At 37.2% G+C, this 21669-nt stretch overlaps 1 protein-coding gene across 1 annotated transcript in view; it reads left to right on the forward strand.

Moving 5' to 3' along the window:
- Window positions 1-21669, forward strand: part of Cow (Proteoglycan Cow) — a 71912-nt gene that overhangs the window by 43505 nt on the left and 6738 nt on the right. The window contains exons 2-8 of the mRNA XM_074183101.1: window positions 358-415; window positions 7977-8079; window positions 8739-8861; window positions 10045-10190; window positions 11505-11731; window positions 14143-14368; window positions 17489-17746. Coding sequence (XP_074039202.1) covers window positions 358-415; window positions 7977-8079; window positions 8739-8861; window positions 10045-10190; window positions 11505-11731; window positions 14143-14368; window positions 17489-17746 — 1141 coding nt within the window. The remainder of the gene's footprint in view (window positions 1-357; window positions 416-7976; window positions 8080-8738; window positions 8862-10044; window positions 10191-11504; window positions 11732-14142; window positions 14369-17488; window positions 17747-21669) is intronic.

The following is a 21669-nucleotide window of genomic DNA, read 5'->3' on the forward strand; positions in this document are numbered from 1 at the left end:
AGCCTGCATCCGTTTATTTCCACCCTCCAAATTTCATTATTATAAGTATACCCGTTCCAAAGATACGAGGGGGGGAGGGGACTTTTGACTAGCACTGTATATATATATATATATATATATATATATATATATATATATATATATATATATATATATATATATATATATATATATATATATACTAGTATATCATAACCATAAGTTACTATATACGTTACTGACTAATGAAAAATTACTTTTTTCCAAACGATATCTATAACTGTAATACCTTACTACATCAATGTTTTTCATTGTCAGTTTCAAAATGTAAAAAATGGACGTAGAAGATCAATACTGATTTACTGTTATTCCTTTCAGGATGAAAACAGGACGAACAAATCGGGTGAAAAGAAAAGGTGGATTCACGACCCTTCAAGTAAGTTCGTATAATTTAGTGCCCCATAACTCATCTTAAAAAAACTTTATTTCACGTATCTCTGGGCCATGATATACTATGGAAAGGATAGGCCAAGTGGTTTTATGTATAATAAAATATGTTAGATCTCGAACACATCGCTTGAAAGAAGGAAACCCTAGGCATGTATTTTGGAACACTTGCTTAAAGTATCTACTTCTTTCGGGTATAGTTCAAGTAACCTAACCTAACCTACCTTCCAACAGTTTCCCTGTAATAATATAGTTAGGGAGCTAACTAATTTTGATATTCAATAATCATTTCTGATTATAGTTATGTTCAAAATACAAATTGTTATCCATTGAAAAACTTTGTATTTCATCTTTTCCCGAATTTTCATTCGGTACTCTGATGAGCTGTCGCGAATGATAGGAAGCGTTGTCAAGAACTATTACACTATTCGCATCCAAATTTGGGATCAATGTGTTTTCAAACCATTCCTCAAAAATATTAGCTTCCATGTTCTTATGATAGTCAACATTGCAGTCCTCAAGTTTTTTTCCACATAATTTCAAAGAATTCGGAACCCATACTTTACTTCCTCCGCAATGAACAATGATTAGTCGCGATCCTTTGTTTGCAGGCATGTTAGGCGTACACATTTATGAACCATCTGTCCGCCTTTTCGTAACTGTGTCGTTGTTCTTGTCTATATTTAGTTATTTGTTCCAAGTATTGGTTACGCAATTCCACTATTCTTCTGATTTCCGTAACTGCTTGACGTTTGTTTATTATTTTGAATCTAAATCCTAGTTTCTTTACCCAATTCTGAAAAGTTTTGTCACAGCAGCTCACGTTATGGCCGGAAGTATTCAATTTCTTTCTTATGATTTGAGTTGTAGGAATCTTATTGCTTTTGTAACAGTCGTATATTGTTTTTTTCAATGATTTTATTAGATGAACATCTAAAGGTTTTGGTAATCCCGTATCACATCGCATCTTGCATTCATAAGGTTTGTTTTTAACTATTTTACGTACAGTTGAGAAAGGAATTTCGGTCAAATCTGATGTTGCTTGTAATAATTTGTATCCCTCGAAAACAAACTTGAGATGTACATTCTTATATACATTGAAACCTACTATCTGCTTTTCAATATACAAATGCATCCGAATATTATTCACTGGTATCTCTTTTTCGCATTGTTCATCGTCGCTATTGGAATCACTACACAGGAAAAAGTTTGCGTTGTCATCACACTCGTTATTACTATTATTACTTGTCCAAGGACGCCACATTTTAAACAGATAATAAAAATTTCAAGTAATACCTGCACCAATATCGAATTTCAACACTCAAATCGCGATTAGTTCCTGAACTGAACATTGAGGACACAACGGCGATACACATCCCCATATTCTATTCGTCACCGTAACATGACTTCAAATTTAATTTTATGCCTCTTCAGCCAATCATAAAACTCGGTTAGTAAAAATTATCCAATACGAACCGCCAATTATTCGGTCCACGTGGACTAGTTCGTAGAGGCATTATTTCTCTGAATTGTTTTTTTTTTGGCTTTTGAGATGCTGATAGCTTCAACTATTCACAATAAAGATTACTTCGACTACCTATACCTAATGTGTATTGTCATGAAAGCAACTTTTGGGTTACAAAGTTCTCAATTTGTCATACTCCAAAATTATTGGCGAACGCATTATGAAGAAACGGTTTATGGTGATGCAAATGACCAATAATTTTTTCACTACTTATTTGTTAAGATAACACAGATGTTTTTTCATGGAGCTATGTAGATATGTTTGAGTCTCAATTCTGTTCTTTTCCTAGATAATTTTCGTCAAGATCAGCCAGATCAATCTCGTGGTCCTGATCAGAGTTCTCGTTTTCCTTTGCCTTGTCTAAAGTTGTTCTATCGAAAATTCTCCCATTTTGGACAGTACGAAGTTTAACAAACTTCTCAAATACAGACTTCAAAGGAACTCTTCAATTCCTCTTTTTTTTATGGTCAAATACTATACTCTTAATGTTTTCATATATGCATATCCTCCTAGAGATTATCTTTTGGAAAGGATCGATTCGAATAGGAACCTTAGGAATTGAATTGTGATACAAAGTGTTCTATTCAAGACTTTTCAATGCCAGTCCCCAATGGGAGGGCATAACTAATTATAAGAGGCAAACACCAACTCCCCTGAGATGCTGCAAAGTCATCAGAATCATCGTCATGGATAATAATGCCTCCAGCGTTACAGCAACAAAGATTTTTTCATAGCAGGCAAAACTTTTCCGACTGTTCTGGTGAAGAGACAAATTTGCGTTTTGGTAGCATTGTGGTCCTCAAGGTGGATTTCTTACCACTTTGTATAGGTCTTCAATAAACAGGTTGCCTTGATTGCTTCACTTGATCTCGCTAATAGTGATTGATGTGTGATTCAACTGGTGAATTTGGCAAGTCGGTGCACGAGTTAAATCCTATGATAGCCAACGTTGGTGATAAAACAGAGGAGATTCAGTTGGTGATAGCCAGCCTAATGCTAGTGGCAAAACGTCGGTAGGATACTTTTATAGAAATGTTTGATGCTACATAGAGGTTTTTCTACTCCAGATCCGTCTGACTTGTACATTCATTCGAAATCTGCAGAAAATACACCAAATTCATGGTTTATTACCTTCTACCTCCCATCTTTACACGATCCATTCCAGCAATCTTATTCATCGTTACAGTTTGTACAGATAATTTGTTTTCTATATATCTCATTATTTGGAATGCCCATAAATCGATTGCCTTCCATTCAGGTGTCCTCTCAATAGACAATGTCCAGTAAATAGCCCTATGATTAATCCATGTTGGTACCTGCTCTTTTGAAGCGATTCTCTTCATGAACCCGTGTGGGTTCCAGGTGCATTTTTTCAGTACTTTCTGTTTCGTATTGACCCATTTGCTGATATGGTTCCGTACCAATGACTTTGGTACGGAACCATAGCTGATTCAAGGCCTATATGTATATGGAATTGATGATGAGTGTCTAGCATACTCATCAGCTATTTCATCAGTGACTTCTGAGTATCCACACCCAGTACAGAGTCAATCTATTCCGGACCACTAGTTTCTTTAGTTCTTTACAGTATTCCAATCACGATGTCACTCTTCGGTTGAAAGTCCCGAGTGAAGTCTGGCTGTTTGTAAGAATTTCTGCCTGCACATTGTTTTCCAGTACGCCTCTAGTACAATCTCTACCTTTTTCTTTAACCCTTCGATATTTTGTATCTAAATCAGTGGTCAGAATCCAGTATCCCTTCAAGATATTCACATCTCTCGACAGTTGTTAACCATGAGTTTCAATACTTTCAGTTGCCACTGTTCTACAATTCACAATATAACATCAAAGCCGCAAGTCATCTAAACTATTTGAATCACCCTGATCATATTCAAACCGACAAACATAAAAAAATATGCCTGATACTGTTGAGCAAATCAAGCTTCGATGACTCTCAAAATATTCAGTAGTTAAAAAGGTGGTTACTGGAGACTGTTGAAAATGGTTTGACTACCTTGCATTTCTCTCTCTCTCTCTCTCTCTCTCTCTTTGTGTGGCCGTTGCTTCCCACTCAGGCGCATTTGGCCAGTTTCCTCCTGTCAACAGTTGACATGAGTTTTCGTGCGGGGGATCAGCTGTCTTTCTCGAGGCAATGCTTCCACCCCGTAGTTTTTTCACTCATTTTTTGTTCAAAAAACATCATCACCTCCTCTTTGAAATGCATTTTGTTTTTTCACACACATTGTCCCCTTTACGTGGTTATCCGAACCACTCCGGCCTGGATACCGGCGTGAATAAAGGGGGCCTTCACATCACATTTGGTACCTTCACTTTACACATGTAGGTTACTTTAATTCATACTACACAAAAACGCGCCCCGCGATACCACATGGCATTCAAGTACCTTCTTTATTGGCAGTCGTTATCGGCACGCCAGTCCACTACCATTGCCACCATAGAACTTCTACATATAAATAAAGGCTGAGGACAAAGTGCTATGTGATCCTAAAAACGAAGGATATCAACAAGTTAATACAATGCATACAAAAAGAAAAATAATAATTAATATATGCATAGAGGCAATTAAGCAAATAAGCAAATGTCTATTTTGTTTTTGAAACAGTTCACTGAGTCGGAATTCATAACATCGTTGGGTAAGTTATTCCATGTTTCGAAAATATGATTCATCAAAAAATATTGTCTCTGGCTCGTTGCGAATTTTTCCTTTTTTAATTTGAATGCGTGACCACGTAACCGCGAATCATTGTTGAAAATAAAAAGTTCTTTCTGATTAGCATAGTTATACTCAGCTATACGGAAAGATATGATGAGGTCCCCACGGAGTCGACGTTGGTCAAAAGCTAGCAGTTGTGCAATCCTTAGTCTTTCGGGATAGGTTGGACGCACTTCACCAAAAGTCATACGTGTGGCACGACGCTGTACATTTTCCAACAAGTCCCTATCGCGCACCAGAACAGGACACCACACTGGACCTGCATACTCCATGATTGGACGAACGTAGGTTTTGTAGAGTTTTATGGAACTTGAATGTGATAGATGGAGGAACGTCTTGTGGATGAGATAAATGAGTGTGTTTGCGCGTTTGCATGTGGATATTATATGTTCGGACCAAGTTAAGTCAGTATTAATAGCCACTCCCAAGTCTACATGTGAGGACACTGTACGTAACGATCGACCGCTTATTGTGTACGTATGGAGTGGATTGTTCTTTCCTCGATGAAGTACGACGCATTTGTCGACGTTAAGAGGTAAAAGCCAATCCTCACACCACTGACTAATCGAGTTGAGGTCTTCTTGAAGGGAATGATGTTCGACTAAGGCATTTGCATACAGTTTAGTATCATCGGCATAAAACGACTTGCTGGACTTTATGTGAAGAGCAAGATCACTTACATAAACAACGAAGAGGTGCGGACCAAGAACAGATCCCTGGGGAACTCTACTTGTGACTTGTCTGTGCGAAGAAAAAGAGTGGCCCACTTTGACCGTGAAAGTTCTATCTGTCATGTAATTTTCAATCCATAGGTTTAGTTGGCCTCGAATACCGTGTGTGTCAAGTTTGCGCATTAGCCTCCTCACTGGGACCCTGTCGAAAACCTTGGCAAAGTCAAGATAAACGATATCTGTCGGTATTTTCCTATCGTAAGCTGTCGTCCAAATGTTCATGCACTGTAGTAGATTGCTGGTGGTTGATCTACCAGCAAAACCATGTTGTTAGGTGGTATGATTGCGTTTTTTGTTAAAAATTCTAACATATCTTCTACGATGATGGATTCCATTACTTTGGAAGGTACGGATAAAAGACTAATGGGCCTGTAGTTAATTGGATTGGGTTTATCACCTTTTTTGAAAATAGCGGTGACAGATGCCTTCTTCCAAGCCCGTCGGATGCGAGATTTTGCGAAAGAGACTGACATGATTGTTGACAGCAAAGAGCAGAGAGTTTCGGCAAACTTTTTGAGAAAAAAGGGGCTCATTCCGTTCAAACCAGGGTATGAATTCGATTTAATGTTCAATAAATGATTTTTAATTTTTTCCGAAGTAAACGTATAATGACATTAGTCAGATTATCACGTAGTCGTTCTGCTATAATTTTTGGTAATTAGTCATCTCGAGGCTCAACCGTGAAGGAGCTTGTGAAAGAATCGGTGTTCAGGTTAGATCGTATGAATTTGTACAGTTTTTTATTGTTTTCAGAGTCTGCAATAGATTCTTTGAACTCACGACGTGAAGATCGTATTGTTGATACCAAGTGTTTTGAGAAATTTCGATGAGCTTGGTAATCTTCTGTGGCTTTTGATCTTTTGTATCTTTTTCAGAGTCTTTTTTTGTGATTTATGAGTGACATTATTTCGGCATTGATCCATGGTTTGTGAGGATTTTTCCGGCATATTTTGTTGCGGGAGTTCTTGTCAGCAGAAGCAGTTACGGTCGAGTATAATTTTTCCCAGAGAATATCAATGTCATCACATGCGTTAAACAGTTGTGTTCAATCGATGGTAGAAAGTTCCTCGGGTAACTGATCAAAGTCAATTATTTTGAAAACTTCGGTTTCGTACTTGTTTGGCATGTGAATGTTGAGCTGAACATTTGCGTAGATTACTGCATGGTCCGATAATCCAATAGGTGGTAGGATTTCATGATCTGTGATGATGTTTTCATTGTTGGTAAAAATGAGGTCAAGGACAAATGGCTCGTTGTTGATTCGGAATCTAGTTGGTTCAGTGATGAGTTGAAAAAGGTTTGAATCGGCAACGAAATGCATGAAATTACTCGTGGCGCTATTTGTGTCAGGTATACTATTAATGGGATAAGTGATATTGGGGTAGTTAAAGTAACCAGCAATGATAAGGTTGTCAAGGATCGATAGTTGATTTGGGTAATTGATCAATTGCACATTGGCTCCATGGGATACATCACTAGGTCTGTAGACATGTAAGACCTCCACGCCTTGGATTAAGGCAATATCTTGTTGAAATGCAAAATCGGTTATGATCTCATTGCATAAATATATACATACTCCACCACCGACACGATTTAATCTGTCCGCTCTGTTAATACTGTAGCCTCATATGTTAACTAATAAATTTGGGTCGGTTGGTTTAAGCCATGTTTCCGTTAGGAGTATTATGTTAGGTTTGAGATCAACTATGTCACATATGAGTTCGTTAAATTTAGCAGATAATGAGTCTAAGTTAGTATAAAGAATTTTGCAGCATAGATACGGCAATTGTTGGTTGTTGTTAGAGGTTGTTTTGTGTCCAGAAGTTGATGGAGGTTATTTTGGGAATGCCATGTATATATTTATTGGTGAGATTTTGTTTTCCATTTGCTTTCCTCGTGTCAAGTTCCCCGCGCAGGTCCTTCAGTAGCTGAATTCGGGAGGGAGTTTGGTCACTTATGATGGACAGTTTTGAAGTAGAAACTTTCTCGATTAAACTTTTCTTATTCCTCAAAATAGTTCGAGCATCGTATTCATTTGGTATTACCAACTTAATCATGCGGGGGTACTTGTTTGTAGGGTTGGGTTTGCCTACTCGAAAAATGGTGATTGGGTTAGCTGGACAGTTTACAGTATTCAGTACCTCTGCCACTACAGATTTATCGTGCTCTTTCTCAGCATTTATGTCTACTATTGCTTCAGGGACCCTCTAATAAACACGTTTTTAGCTCGATTCAGTCTTGCCAGTACCTCTTGGATAACAACATCAGAGGACTGCACAGACTCAGCATTTTCGCCTACCTTGATTTAGTTACTAATAATTACACAGATCATCTTCTGGAACCACAATGACGACACTATATTAGCATAGAACACAATGAAAAGAATACATAACCCAAGAACGTATTAGTTAATATTAGAGGATGGCAGTTCCGCCCATATAATCTAAGAATAAAGTACAAATTAACTCCTACTACTCGATACGGACCTGACACGCAGATTTTAACTTTTCGTGTACTATTTCCATTCAAACTAATATACGTCTTTGCTTGAATATTGCAGGTGACCTCTGTCGACCGCTGAATTGCAAAAAGAAAGAGATATGCCTATTGGAAGACACGTTCACTGCCGTCTGCGTATCCAGAAAGGAACTCAAGAAAAATGGGTGAGTACCCTCGAGGGAAATAAAGAAATAAAGAGGAATACATTACAATTGGAGTTATTTGTTCGTTGAGTGGGTGGTGGTTGAAAGAGGGATTGTTGTGGATGAAGAGATTCAAGAGATTGCCATGCAGGTATCGCGAGAGAATAAGCCCTCATTAGGAAGGGGATCTCAAGTGTTATTTGAGGGGAGTTTGTCTTGAAAAACGTCACACGATTGTCTCTTTCGAGTAGGAATAATCCTTGGATTCATTACATCACATGCTTCTAGCAACTTTTGATATTTTTGACCTGACGCAATCTAAAAAATTATTTTAGTTCGAGTACGTGAACCTCTGAAGGGGCTTATTTGTCATATTTATAAAAACTGTTCGTAAAAGATAGAAATTGTAAAAAATAAAATTTTAATCCTAAGCTTTCTAAAAACCTCAATTTCTTGTTAAAAACACCTCGATTGCAAATATGTAAAATTCTTTGATATACGTCTGTTTATATTACGCAATGACTTTTTGGCGTGAATTTGAAACCTTGTTTGTTCCCAAGATAGGCACAACGGAGCAGACGGGTTCGAATCCCGGTCGGCAAGACTGGTTCAATGATGAACTGATTTTTGAGTCATGCCATACAAAAACAAACAAATAATATGATAATGTTTTATTTCAGAGACATAGTAGTTCCCAAATCCGCAGCTGAGACCGAAGAACCGAAAGAAGAAGATGACGACGTATTCTACGATACAGAGGATGATCTAGACAATGATAGTGAAGATTCTGGCGAGTCAGTGATGTGAGAATATACAATTACCTTTTATCGACAATGTATTTTGATTGAGATGTCAGTGTTTCTTCCTTTTTGTTTTTGTCAAAACACCCTTAATGGTCATGTATCAAAAACAAGTGTCTTATGGGTGTAATGTAAGAATTAAGACATCTCAGGAGTCAGTGTTGCACAAATTGAATTTAGCAAACTTTGACATCTTATCGTGGAGTTTTCAAATGTCTTTGACTTTCCCGATGGACAAATGACCAATTTCATTTTTATTACTTTTCCAAAGCCCCTGAAAGTTATCCGTGATCGAGACATTCCTAAAAAAGCTCTATCGTGTCGCAAAGATAAATACATTTAATAAATAGGAATCAGGTAAGTCCATAACAGTGTATTGTTATTTTGGTAACACAAGTATAACAAAATGTATCTCATTAGGTGACATATTTGTGAGAGACATTAAAAGTAATTACGATAGTATGCTATAAAAATTGGACACTATTTCAAATTCGATTACTATCAGACAGGTAGATGTACCTCAAAGATACTATCATCTATTCATTCAATTCTCAATTGAACTCATAAACTATCCGTAATATTATCAAATATAAATGCAATTACACACTTCTTACAAAAATATTATAAAAGAAAAACAAAATTGAAAAGAATATTTCTCTGGAATCAGCAATCCAAAATCTACCCGAATCACTTCTGCACTTCTTTACAATAAGATAATCCTATAGAGACGTGTGCTGGTGATGTCTTTAAAACAACGGAAAACAAAACAATATTTTTTAGAAGAAGTGATCAGGCAACTCTTTCCTGGAGAATAATTTTGGCGCCCTTAATGTGAATCTGTTGTTTCCATCATATCACGATTCTAAGATATTCTAACCTAAAAGTGTAGAATAGGTTTTTTACCAAGAACAGATCCCTGGGGAACTCTACTTGTGACTTGTCTGTGCGAAGAAAAAGAGTGGCCCACTAGCCCACTAGAGTGGCCTAGTGGCCTAATATGTGGGCCACTCTAGGCCACTAGAGTGGCCCACATATTAGAAGTTATGTTGAAATCTTTTTTTTTCTCACTGGATTCGTTGAGGCTTTACAAGCCTTTTTCTTCAGAAAGGTGTAGTTCGGTCTCTGTTTCAAAATTTTGTCTTGTCACGTTATATGATTTTTAGAATTGATACCAATTTTTTTCCAGATGCAAACCTTGCCCTGTTGTGAAACCAATTTTCTTGTGCGGATCAGACAACAGAACGTACAGTTCCTTATGTCGGCTCGACTACCACAACTGCATACATCGAACAAGTATAAGAGTAGGATGTAAAGGATTCTGTCCGTGTGTAGGTGAGCAGCGTCAGTTGGTATTATTTTTCTCATATCTCATTTACCTCCTATCATATCAACAACGAAAGTTGAGAAAAAGTAACAACCCTTCTTATTATTTCAAGAGATAGGTACGCAAAAAATACTATAAGAGGTTTGAGATATTCAAAAATGAACTGCAAAGAATTGGTAGTATTTTTGGTACGAAAGTAAGGTCTACTTTCCTATGTAGGAGCAACGGCCATTATCTACTTTCTAATGAATTAATCTACCTGGAAAGGTCAGGTATACATTCATTATTTATATGAATAAATTAAATTTCCGAAAATACCGTAATTATAATTAACTTTTCTTACCTGAACTATATATGTGTTCTTTTATGCGGGCTTTGAACATTCTTCCAGTTTGACCTATATAAAACATAGGACATGACCCACATAAATACACTCCCGATTTTTATGAAACAGAACTATTTTCTTTGTTGTTCTCAATGTGCATGCCTGAGTTGTTTTTGGTTTTGAGAACAATATTTACCTTTGCTGTGCAAAAAATTTGAAATATTCGTAGTAGGTTGGTCTAAGTAGGTTAAGGTTCTATAACTTTTATCCTCATCTCTTCAAATGGTATGAATTGTTCACACTGAATTTTGATTTCAAATTGGTGTGGTTTTGATAATTGCGATAAGTTTTTCGGATATTTTAACTGATCAATGAAATTCAAGATATTACACTCCCGGATGATGCCAAATTGATTCCATTCGATGTAAAGAATCTGTTTCCCAGTATTCTTCCGAATGAAACGATTACTCTTCTAGATAATCTGTTGGACGAAAGGTTTATCAATCCTGTAGTGAAACAGGAAATATTAAACTTGTTTATGGTTTCTTTCTCACAGAATTACTTCCAATTCAATGAAATTTTTTACTCATCCTGGTAAAGAAAAATGTATGCAAACATACATTTCTCATTTATAACCACAGTTGATATCATCCTAATCTGAAAAAATTCGAATTTTAAAAGTGGTATTGACGATAACACTCTTCTTCGTACCTTTGTAGAACATTCTCATACAATATCCATTCCCAAAATTAAAATTTATGATCTGTCACTTCAAAGTGTTCTTCGTATTTCCACTTGAGTGTTTCTCCAGAAATAATTGTATTCGCTTTCTGCCCTGACATCTCGATAAATATATCTGCAGCAACGTCTTCATCGACCCGAATTTCCGGGCTAATACCTTAGGATCTTCAGAGTATAACCCAATTAGTTCCCCTCAACAATGAGTAGCTCAAAAGGCCATAAGGACTCTTAGTTCAATTGTTTTCCCGACTTTCAGAAAATGAGGACCATCTCCGAAAGAAGCAGCATCAGTCGGAAAAGCTGAATACTTTCATGAACAAATACAAGGCGACGTTGGACAAAGCTGGCACTGGAGGTTCGATAAGCGGAGGAAAACCGGTCCGAAATCCGTCAAAAGCAGACATACTTTATACGTTCACACCTCAAGACTTCAAGTACGACAACAAGCATTACAAATATATCAAATATACAAAATACAATAAGGTTTGTATTGCCAATATATCAAATTAGGGAAATAGTTGACCACTAAGTTTCAATATGTTGTGATATGGCGCCCAACGCGGGGCCATATCTTTTATATTAACTTGGGAAAATTGAAATCCAGAAATGTAAACAACACATAAATAGTAATAATAGTAATCCCATATTTAGTAATTTTCAAAAGTACTAGCGTACTGCACCAATAAATAAACATACTTTGAAATACTTTCTATCTAAATTATTAAAGATGTTCATCTCCATAAACTATTTATTTTTAAACTGCTTCTTCGAACCAATTTTGTGATGCAGGGTCCAGAACGCCGCTTTTGAGATAAAGTAATAATTTAATAAGAAATTCTTCCAAAGTCAATCACGACGAACAAATTTATATTACCTTTCAAAGAGTACTTCAATAACGAATTCAATTTTATACAATTCCAAGGAAATATTCAATCATGTGACTATAAAATGAATATTTTTCCTTCATTTTCTTCCTAGAACTGTTCAAAAAGGCGTGTGAATAAATAGATGAGTTTTACCTTTGTTAATTTCCTTTTTTGTCATCGAGCAAAATGTATCGATTCGTCATTTAAAAAGCATTTAGAATAAGTGAGTTCATGCATTATAAGTAAACGTATGCAAAAACCATTCTATTTAAACAGTATTTCATGAAATAATTATAAAAATCTAGTTTAATTTAAACATTCTGAAAATATTTCCCTAAATTGTTCTAATATAATGACAGAAATGTTTCCAATACATTTTTTAATAGGGGAGCCCAAGCGGGGATTTCGGGAATTACTAAAGCGCGGCATATTAATATACAGGGGTATACCTTGTACCCGGTTAAGTACCTCCACGAAATATGAGCCCCATATATAAGGCCGCCTGTGAGGGATAAAGGATCAGATTTAAAAAAAAAAATTGATCATCAGAAATTCTTGAGCGTGTCAGATTAACGTAGGGTAAGTTAATTACCTGCTAAAAAGTGTATATTCCAGTAATCTGACAATTTGAAAGTGACGTAAAGGAAGGGGAGGGCAGCAAAGTTGTAAAAAAATAACGTCTCCGAATTTTTATTCCTCTATTCTCTATTCACTTTTTCTATATCCATTACTCTCTCACTCCGTCCCCACTCTGAATTCTGTTGCCACAACGCCATCACAGCTGATCACAGAGATTCGTTCGTGATGAAGTGAAGATGATAATTAATTAATCAATTATTTGATGAATTTAGCCGTTACTACCTGGTAGGAAATCATAATGAAAAAAAGAGAAATTAAATTATCTGTTTTTTACCACTTTTATTTTGTATAAGTTTGAAAATGTCCTCATAGGACGAAACTGCAGTAACGTTAGTTACAAATAAAAGTTTCATTTCTCTTTTCTTCATTAATTAATCAATAGATTATAATAAATTTAATTTTTTGAACATTTTTTAAAAAATTATTTTCTTATAAATACAAGTATTCTACTTAAAAAACATACACTTATTTATTTGCATACTATTTCCTAAGATTTTCAATTAAATAAGTTTAATGAATTTAAAAAAAAATTAAAAAAATATTATTTTTGTCAGATTAAGCGAATCGCTCTAGAATTTAGATAATCGTCAGATTATGAGATAGCACGTCTAAAACATAAAGATGAACCATATATATCTTAATCTGACGCGCTTGAGTATTTCAAAATGGCGAATTTTTTTTGCACATTATAATAATGGCCGCGAGTTTGCGTCAGATCGAAATAGTCAGATTATTGAATGAGAGCTTTTTTTTGTTGCACTTGACACCCCCTTAGAAAATCTGACGCGCTCGATTAATTTTTTTTTCACTTTTAAACCTTACGTACAACCACCCACATTATACAAACGATCAGATTAACATACCAACATTATTAAAAATACGTAGGACATTGATACTATCAAAATCTGACACCCTCGAGTATGTCCATGCAACAGTATTTTTTACATATTTAATTATTTAAAAATCTATAGCCGCTTTCCCCACCGATGGAAATTGTATATATTATATAACATTTTTTTCTTATTATCATCTAAGCTTTGCAACCTAAAATGTCTCAATGACGCTCGAGTAAATCCCCATTTTGCATCGTGGGCTCCCCTGCTATTTGAATATGTATGAAAAAGCTTGCTATTGTATACCGAAACACGTGTTGCGGATTTGTAAAAATTCCAGTGAAAATCTCACAATAAAGTGTTATTTCGATACTCTTCGATGTTAGGATATTTCTTTAATTTTTAACGCAGAAATCCTGTTGTTCAGTGAAGGATCACAGTAATCTTTCTTGTGTTTGAATAAAAAGAGCATGCCAAATATATATATTTGTTTCATATTTCGAAAGTAACTGTTAACTTTGTGTGCGGATCGTTTCATAAAAAATGATTTTTTCAGGATAAAAACAATATGATGTACGCCGAAGACAAAGAAAGACTTCGCGGGTACAATGAAGTTCTAGATAACAAAATATACAGCGGTCCAATTCTTGGCACTCCCATATACCCTCCCAAACAGTGCTCTCCGGCGGCTCTACAAGCTATGGGAAATCGATTACTGGACTGGTTCTCGGTTGTTATGGCCGATTCATCGAAAAGAAGGCGAATGAAAAACAAATCAAAAGGTAAGCTTTTCTTAAAACCCTAATGGAAAAATAATATATAATCTTGAAACGGATACAAGTATGCAGAGAACTCACTTAAAACTCTCACAAGGTATAATTTCTAAACTGCGTTTTAAATCTGCAAGCCAATCGATTCAATAGAAGGCTGCAAACCGTGCACGGTTTGCAGCCTTCAAAATATTTGGTGAGGCAAATATATTACGTATAATAGAATTCCGGAATGTCAATAATTGTTCGTCTACTACTGCGGTAGACATCAAAGGTGACGTTGTGATGGTCGCTGTGCCCGAGTATTTGACTATGGTTTTATATTATTATCAAGGACAGGTAGCCATATTTCATTACTGTTCATTGCCTCTTTTTTCTATTGAAATTATCCGTGTGTTTTTTAATGTATATACTCTCTATTCTCTATATACTCTTCGATAGTAATTTTGAATTTTATCGATTGTTACCGTATTTTCGAATGAGTCAATGTGAGTGCCTTCTTTGTTGAGAGCTACAGCTAATTTATCGGATTGTCCGAGTCTTTTTCCCGTGGTTCCAGTGTAGACCGATCCGCAGCTACTAGGAATCCGGTATGCCTCAGGTGTTGCTAACGGTTCTCTGGTGTCTTTAGCTGACCTTAGACTTTTTTTGATTGCTTTTGTCTGCCTGAATATTGGTTTCTCCAAGATTCTCTTAATCTGGTCTGTTACATTTATAACATAGGGAAGGAAAGCTTTTGCCTTGACTGGCCAATGTGGAGTTTATTTGACTTTCTCTCCTCTGGGTCGAATTTCCTGCTAGAATTATCCTTCACTGTGCCCATTTCCTTTGAAAGCATTTTTTTTTTGATTGAGTTCCTCAGGAAGACTCTCAGGTTCACAGATACGTCGTGCTCTCTCAACCAACGTTTTTATTACCCCTCTCTTTTATTGTGGCTGTGGTAGTTAAAGTGTCTTTTTGAACTCAACTTCAACTCAACTTTGTTGATCTTTATTCGGAAAATATTGTTACGTTTTTCACCGTGGGTTGACCAACAACTGACTACACTAAATAATCAAACTTAACTTTATTTCACTTTAAATACAACAAACACTTCCACTAAAACTTCAACTATCATTTGACTGTCTATCGCCTTACTGGATCACTTCGCGTACCGCACTGTAGGTTCCACTTGACTGTGTCGATATCCTCGTGGCTAGCCTTTGAATATCGTAATCGAATGCCTTAGAAATTTTGCCGAAGTTCCGTTGAAATCGGTACTAATATTCTCGCTGCTTCTAGAGTGGCGGGAAATCATCGTACATTCGCGCGCTCTTAGCTACGTCACGTTTGGCTTATGATTACCAGTGGCGGCCGGCGGTATTTTCTTTCGGGCATGATTAACAACAATACGTTGCATACTCGATAATCAAGTATAGGCATGTGGCCGATTCATCGATATCAATTGGATTTGGTACTTTATTTCGAAGTCATACCAAATTTCTAAATAATAGGTTGGTACTATTCGATAGTACTTGATGGATTAGAAGAACGAAATGGAATTTGTTTTCAAAATTTCATGTTACAATATAGAAGTTTGTGATTTACCTACCGTTCAAAAAGATTTTCATTCATATTTTCCCTTTTCAGCATTTACTACATTATATGAGTATGTATGCCTTGGTTACTCAAAGTTTCAAAACCACACGAAGTTTTTGGTTTACTTTTCGAACCTTGACTGCGATCGTCTTATTCATTATTCATTATTAATTATTTTCAAAAAAAACACAAGCACTACAGGAAAATGTTTAATGTACTCTAATAGCGATGCCTGTGCGAAAGTAGCGATTCATGTTGGATTTGAATCGCTGGAGGTTAAATTCATTTGGAAAAACGTTCTCAGGAAGTTTAAACAGTGAAGTTCGAGGTGTACAGAGTGGAACCTCAAAATGATGAGCAGCTATAGTCCGTCGCGTATTTCTGATATGTACCGCTCTTGGTGGAATCAAATGTGCCAAGTCACTTGAGCAACTCCCGAGAAAGTATCATGAAATCGGTTTTCTCCAAAATGATAAATGTATTCGAACCACTTATAATAATGTCAGGACAGATAATTCCGGTTTCTGCTTCGACAAGTTTGTTGGGGGTTAAAATGGAACCAATGTGTCTTGTCATAATCATGTCGCTGGAATTGCAAAAGCTGCTTGTCAAAAGCTTGGAACACTGTTCCGAACCAGAAAACTGTACACACCTCAGCAACTGCTGATGCTTTGTACAGCTCAGATCAGACCTCCTTTGGAGTATCATTTTCGTGTATGGAGCTCCTCCCCTTAGCATACCCTGGAGCTGCTGGATTCCATCCAGAAAAGAGCCACCCAACTGATTGGAGAGACATATTCCCAACCTTTCTTCAATGTTCCAAAGTTGCAAGTGATGTTCGTGTCTCCAATTAGGCGAATGGGTCTTCTTTGGATGGAATCCAGTAGCTTCAGGGTATGCTTAGAGGTAGAACAATACTCCAAAGAAGCTATGATCTGAGCTTTATAAAGCATCAACAGTTGCTAAGGTGTGTGCAGTTTTCTGGTTCGAAACATGATTGTGCCAAGACATATTGGTGTCCATTTTAACCCCCAACAAACTTATAGAAGCAGAAAGCGGAATTGTCTGTTCTGAAAAAACCGGTGCTTCTTAGGTTTTTGTGGCATTGAACCTGACAACTTTCACCCCAATGCGAAATCACTTCTAGATCCTCCCCTCCTGCTGCCGGTGAAGATGTGCATCCGCAGTCGGCAAATTTATAAGCCTTCAAAAGATTCATTCCAGTCAGAGGAACTGAACTCACTTGCTTTATTTTCTCAAAGTCCCGAGTTCCGTTGCATTTTGTCGCGCTCTTGAGTTAATTAATGTTTTTTTTCTCTTCGCGATATTATGGTGTTAGTTCTATTGTAATTATAAATGAACACAGTTCTCTGAGAACGTCTAAAATTCAACACAAAATTGTGAAAAGGACTATTCGATATAGTGACCGATATAAAGAGTCCTCCAGTTTTGATTTTTGCTATACGCCGCCGGGCTCCAGACTTGTATCATATTTAGCTCGGACTTTACTTCATATTCTACCAAACCTATCATTTCTATTAATCGTTATTTCAGTTCACTTCCCGATGGCGTGTAAGGGCGAAGTACGATGGATGTTCCAGCACTTAGACACGAACGTTGACTCGAAATTATCGCTGCAAGAACTCTACGATTTGGAACACGACCAGAGCGAAGTGTGTTTGAAGCCGTTCCTGCAACAGTGCGATGCCGACAGAGATGTCGTCGTTACGCCGTCGGAGTGGTGCAGATGTTTCCAGAGAACAGAGAGGCCTTGCGTAGCAGTTAAACACAAAATTACGTCCGATTTCTTAGGTGAGTTTCCCAACAAACACGATTAAATCCCTAAAATATTATGACAGATTGTGTCATGCGATGTCAAAATGTGAGGAGCGGTGTCACAATGTGACATGCGATGTCAATGTGATTTATGTTCTCTCAGTTTCGCGACGACGTACTATGCGATGTAGCTAGCTTTAAATGCTTCTTTGGACTCTGCTTTTTGCGTTTATGCACGAACAAAATATTCAGTTGGTACCAGTGATTTCAAACATATTCTCCAAATTCTTTGCTCCTCCTGAACGGGCCTTAGAAGACGCGATATTTAGTTATGTGCAGTTGAGTTTTTAGACAATAGTGGGGGTTGCACAATATATTGTATGGATTAAAGTTGTTGGCAATATTGTGCATTACTCCATTAGTTGGTATCAACACAAAGTTTCATTTGGGATTTATTGAAGTTTAACATAAATTTCCGGCTTTATAGGACCTGAAATGAAAAGATAACACGAATGGCGTTAACAAAATACCCACATACCGTCAAGCAAGGTGTCAAAAAGTTATTTCTAAGCGAACAAATTCCCGGAAAGAGCAACCTTTTGATACTGATGAGTGGTGCAGGTTTAAAGCAAGTCGAAACTTCGTTTTGGTTGAAGAAATGCGGTTTTTTCATTCTCAAGCGAGAAGTTCAACAGCTAAAGTCACTGTCCACGCATGAAAAGTTGCGAAAATCACACCCAGTTCATCGAGTTTTTTTTCATACATGCGCAATTCGTGATGGCGTAAAATATTGGACAACCATCAATATGGTTTCCATACAGTTTCAATACATTTATGCAATATGTGGATGTACAGCCGTTAAAATATTATGCAATTCATATTGCATATTAGTATGGTCCACTTTATAACGCATCATATTTGAATAATATGGTGCGTTATATTTCAATAAAATCTCGCACTGGTCAAATAACACAGATATGAGATATCATAAATAACTACTCAACAAAGTTTTGTTTATCTCAGGTGACATCGCGAAAATGTCAATGTCACAGATATGTTTGCTGGGTTGTCACTACCCCTTATTACGAAAAAACGTATTATTATCCCAAAGGAAACGATATAATATAACCGGTGAGAGATTGGCAATGTTCCATGCGAAACTTTTCAGCAATACCCTCTCTGACTTTCAACAGGGAATCTAATGACTCAATTGGATTTGACTTTGACCTTCACTTTCAAGGTTAACTTCTGCTTTAAGAAAGAACCGCTATTTTTAACATCGGAATCGAACATTTTACGTTCTAATATACATCTATGTCTGTGTTAACTTTAATTCTACTTTTATCGTAACCCAAAAACAAACGACGTGGACGTAGAACGATTCTGTACCCTTCAGGGTGCCTTTATTTGACCTCTAATTTTCGTTATTCCTATAACTAAATACATATTTGAACTTAAAATGTTCTGCTCTTTTCGATTCCGGTATCAAAACAAAGTTGACCTTGAAAATGGGGTTTACGGTTAAATCCAATTGGATTATTGTATTTGTCGTTAGAAGTTACTTATTTTTCGCGAGTGCTCAGCAGATCCGCCAAAATTTCTAGGGGTTTCTATATTTTTTCTCACTGTGTATATATTCCCAATAAACAATAGTTTATAATTCATACGCGTGTCTTCGTTTCGGACCTAGTTTCACTAAGAATTTACGTTATAGTGTTTTCTTTCCTACATTTTTATCATATATCAACATCTAACACAAGTTCCACGGATCATTATATTATAGGCGTCTCATACATTCATAAATTTGAAGGTAATTGTTCGAAGAATATGCTACACTATAATCTGTATTTCACAATAAATTTTCCCCAGCGGGGTTATTATCATCAGTTTCTGAATAACCTTCGTAATAATACAGGGCATTCTGAAGGAAAAAGTTGGAACAGGTAACGAGAATGAAAATATTTACATACTAGCTATAAAAACAAAAGATTCGTTTTGCAGTTCGACTATTCACAATTATCACCGATTTTTTAGTTCATGAGTTGATGGCAGCTTGTCTCAATATATAGATTGGTCGATTGACAAACGGTTGAAATCTCAACTACAGCTATTATCATAGTTTTCACCTCGTATTACATTCACTAACGATCGTGGGAATGGGACCTACTCGTATTAGTTTTTTTTGTAAACCTATCAAGAATGCCTTGGAGTCTACACCTTCGAAGTAAAAGTACCCGTATTCAAACGTTTTCAAACTATGTCCACCATTCATTTAAACCCTGTCAATACCATAATTGTTGATGGGACACTTTCACAATCCTGAGAAATGAATCAAAAACTTCTAATTCCCTTCTATGGCTTATAGTTGGGTTAGGTTAGGACCACAGTTAGTGGGTCTCTTCGACCTTCCACCGCAACCCACAAGGGTTTATTGTGGCTCACACATATTCACACCAAAAAACCAAATAAACCCAGCTTCTTGACGAAGCCGATTGGTTGGTATGGTGAGTGGTGAGTTCTGCCGAACTCTAAAGACCTGATTCGGTCCCCAGCGGGGCAGGCACAAAGTATATGCTGTGTTAATGAGGTAGTCGGATAGTCAAGTTGCAAGATTCCCACCATGATACCCACGACAACCTTCCTGTCAGCTACATCTGACGATACCTTAGATTCAGCCGTGTAGGGCTTTTTCGCCTCTGGTTTTGGTGATTTGTTACTTGATCGCAAACGTTTGCTAACTTGCTCATGGGGGGGTTTGTTCCTCCACCTGAGACAGATTCTGCGTACGCCGCTCAAGAATTTGGTGCAAGGCGGTTTAAGGTAGCCCGCTCTCAAGGAGACGACTCAGTCGTTTCCTGGCTGCACCACCAAACCTTTTTTTATGGTTTAGTTCTTGGATTAGGAGTTGGGGAGTTGAGAAACTCTCGCTCTTGAACTAAATTTACAGGTAGGTCACTTGGAGTCGTTAACTCGACATCCATCTCCTCTATAGACTCAGCGTCAGAAATAATTTTTAAGTTTACTCTGTCTATAAAAGTCCCACGAGTAGCTAGGGAAAGAAGGTTAATCACAGCAGAGCCCCGCATACCGCGACAAGGGGATGCTAAGACGAGAGGGCGCCCGGTATCTCGAAGGTTCCGTAGAGACAGCTGATAGGCTCAGTGTCATTCATCCTCTCGGCACGGATACACACACCTCAGGATTAAGCCATCGTTGGGATGTCATTCAGTTAGGAAATAACAGAACCAGAAGTGATTCTGTCATTTCCGTATCCAGCGAGGCTACGTGGAAGCAGGCATCCGTTGGCCGGATTGGCCCCACATCCCGAGCCAATGCACGCGCCAAAAAAAGTATGCACAGTGGTTCAGACAGTGAAACATGAACAAGGACATCCAACCCGTCTACTACTGTAGCCCAACAACACAACTGTTTGTTATCAAGCTTCGAAGGGTGAATAAACGTCTTGGAGTGAGCCAATCTTGGTAGATTTTGCCAGAAGTCCATAAATCTTCTTGCCACCCAGGTGTTCAATGTTTGTTTGGCAAAGCCTAAAGCGATGCCATTGGCAAGTTCTGGTCCGATAAGGCTGCACCCTCCTTTACAAAGGAGTCAACAGCCTCATTGCCTTCTAGACCAGTATGGCTAAGAATCCAGATCAGACACAATCTGTTAAATCTTTCTATCGAGGAGAGTCGTTTTTGGCAATCTGCTACCAATTTAGACGTTGCTCGGTAAGAGCCAAGAGCTTCCAACGCTTGACTGTCTGAGAATATTTTTATTGACTTGTGAATGAGGTTGGATACTTCCAATCTTTCGTACACAATTCAATAGCGTAAATTTCCGCTTGAAATACAGTCGCAGGTGGATATCTCTGTCCTGAACATATCCATCTGTGAACCAACAACTATCTTCTCTTATTTCCGCTTCACCTAAAAAATGGTATACTTGCAGTACGAATT

Source organism: Leptinotarsa decemlineata, unplaced genomic scaffold (assembly GCF_025532065.1).
Source record: "Leptinotarsa decemlineata unplaced genomic scaffold, Ldec_3_MD MMD2_tig00026330_RagTag_RagTag, whole genome shotgun sequence".
NCBI lineage: Eukaryota > Metazoa > Arthropoda > Insecta > Coleoptera > Chrysomelidae > Leptinotarsa > Leptinotarsa decemlineata.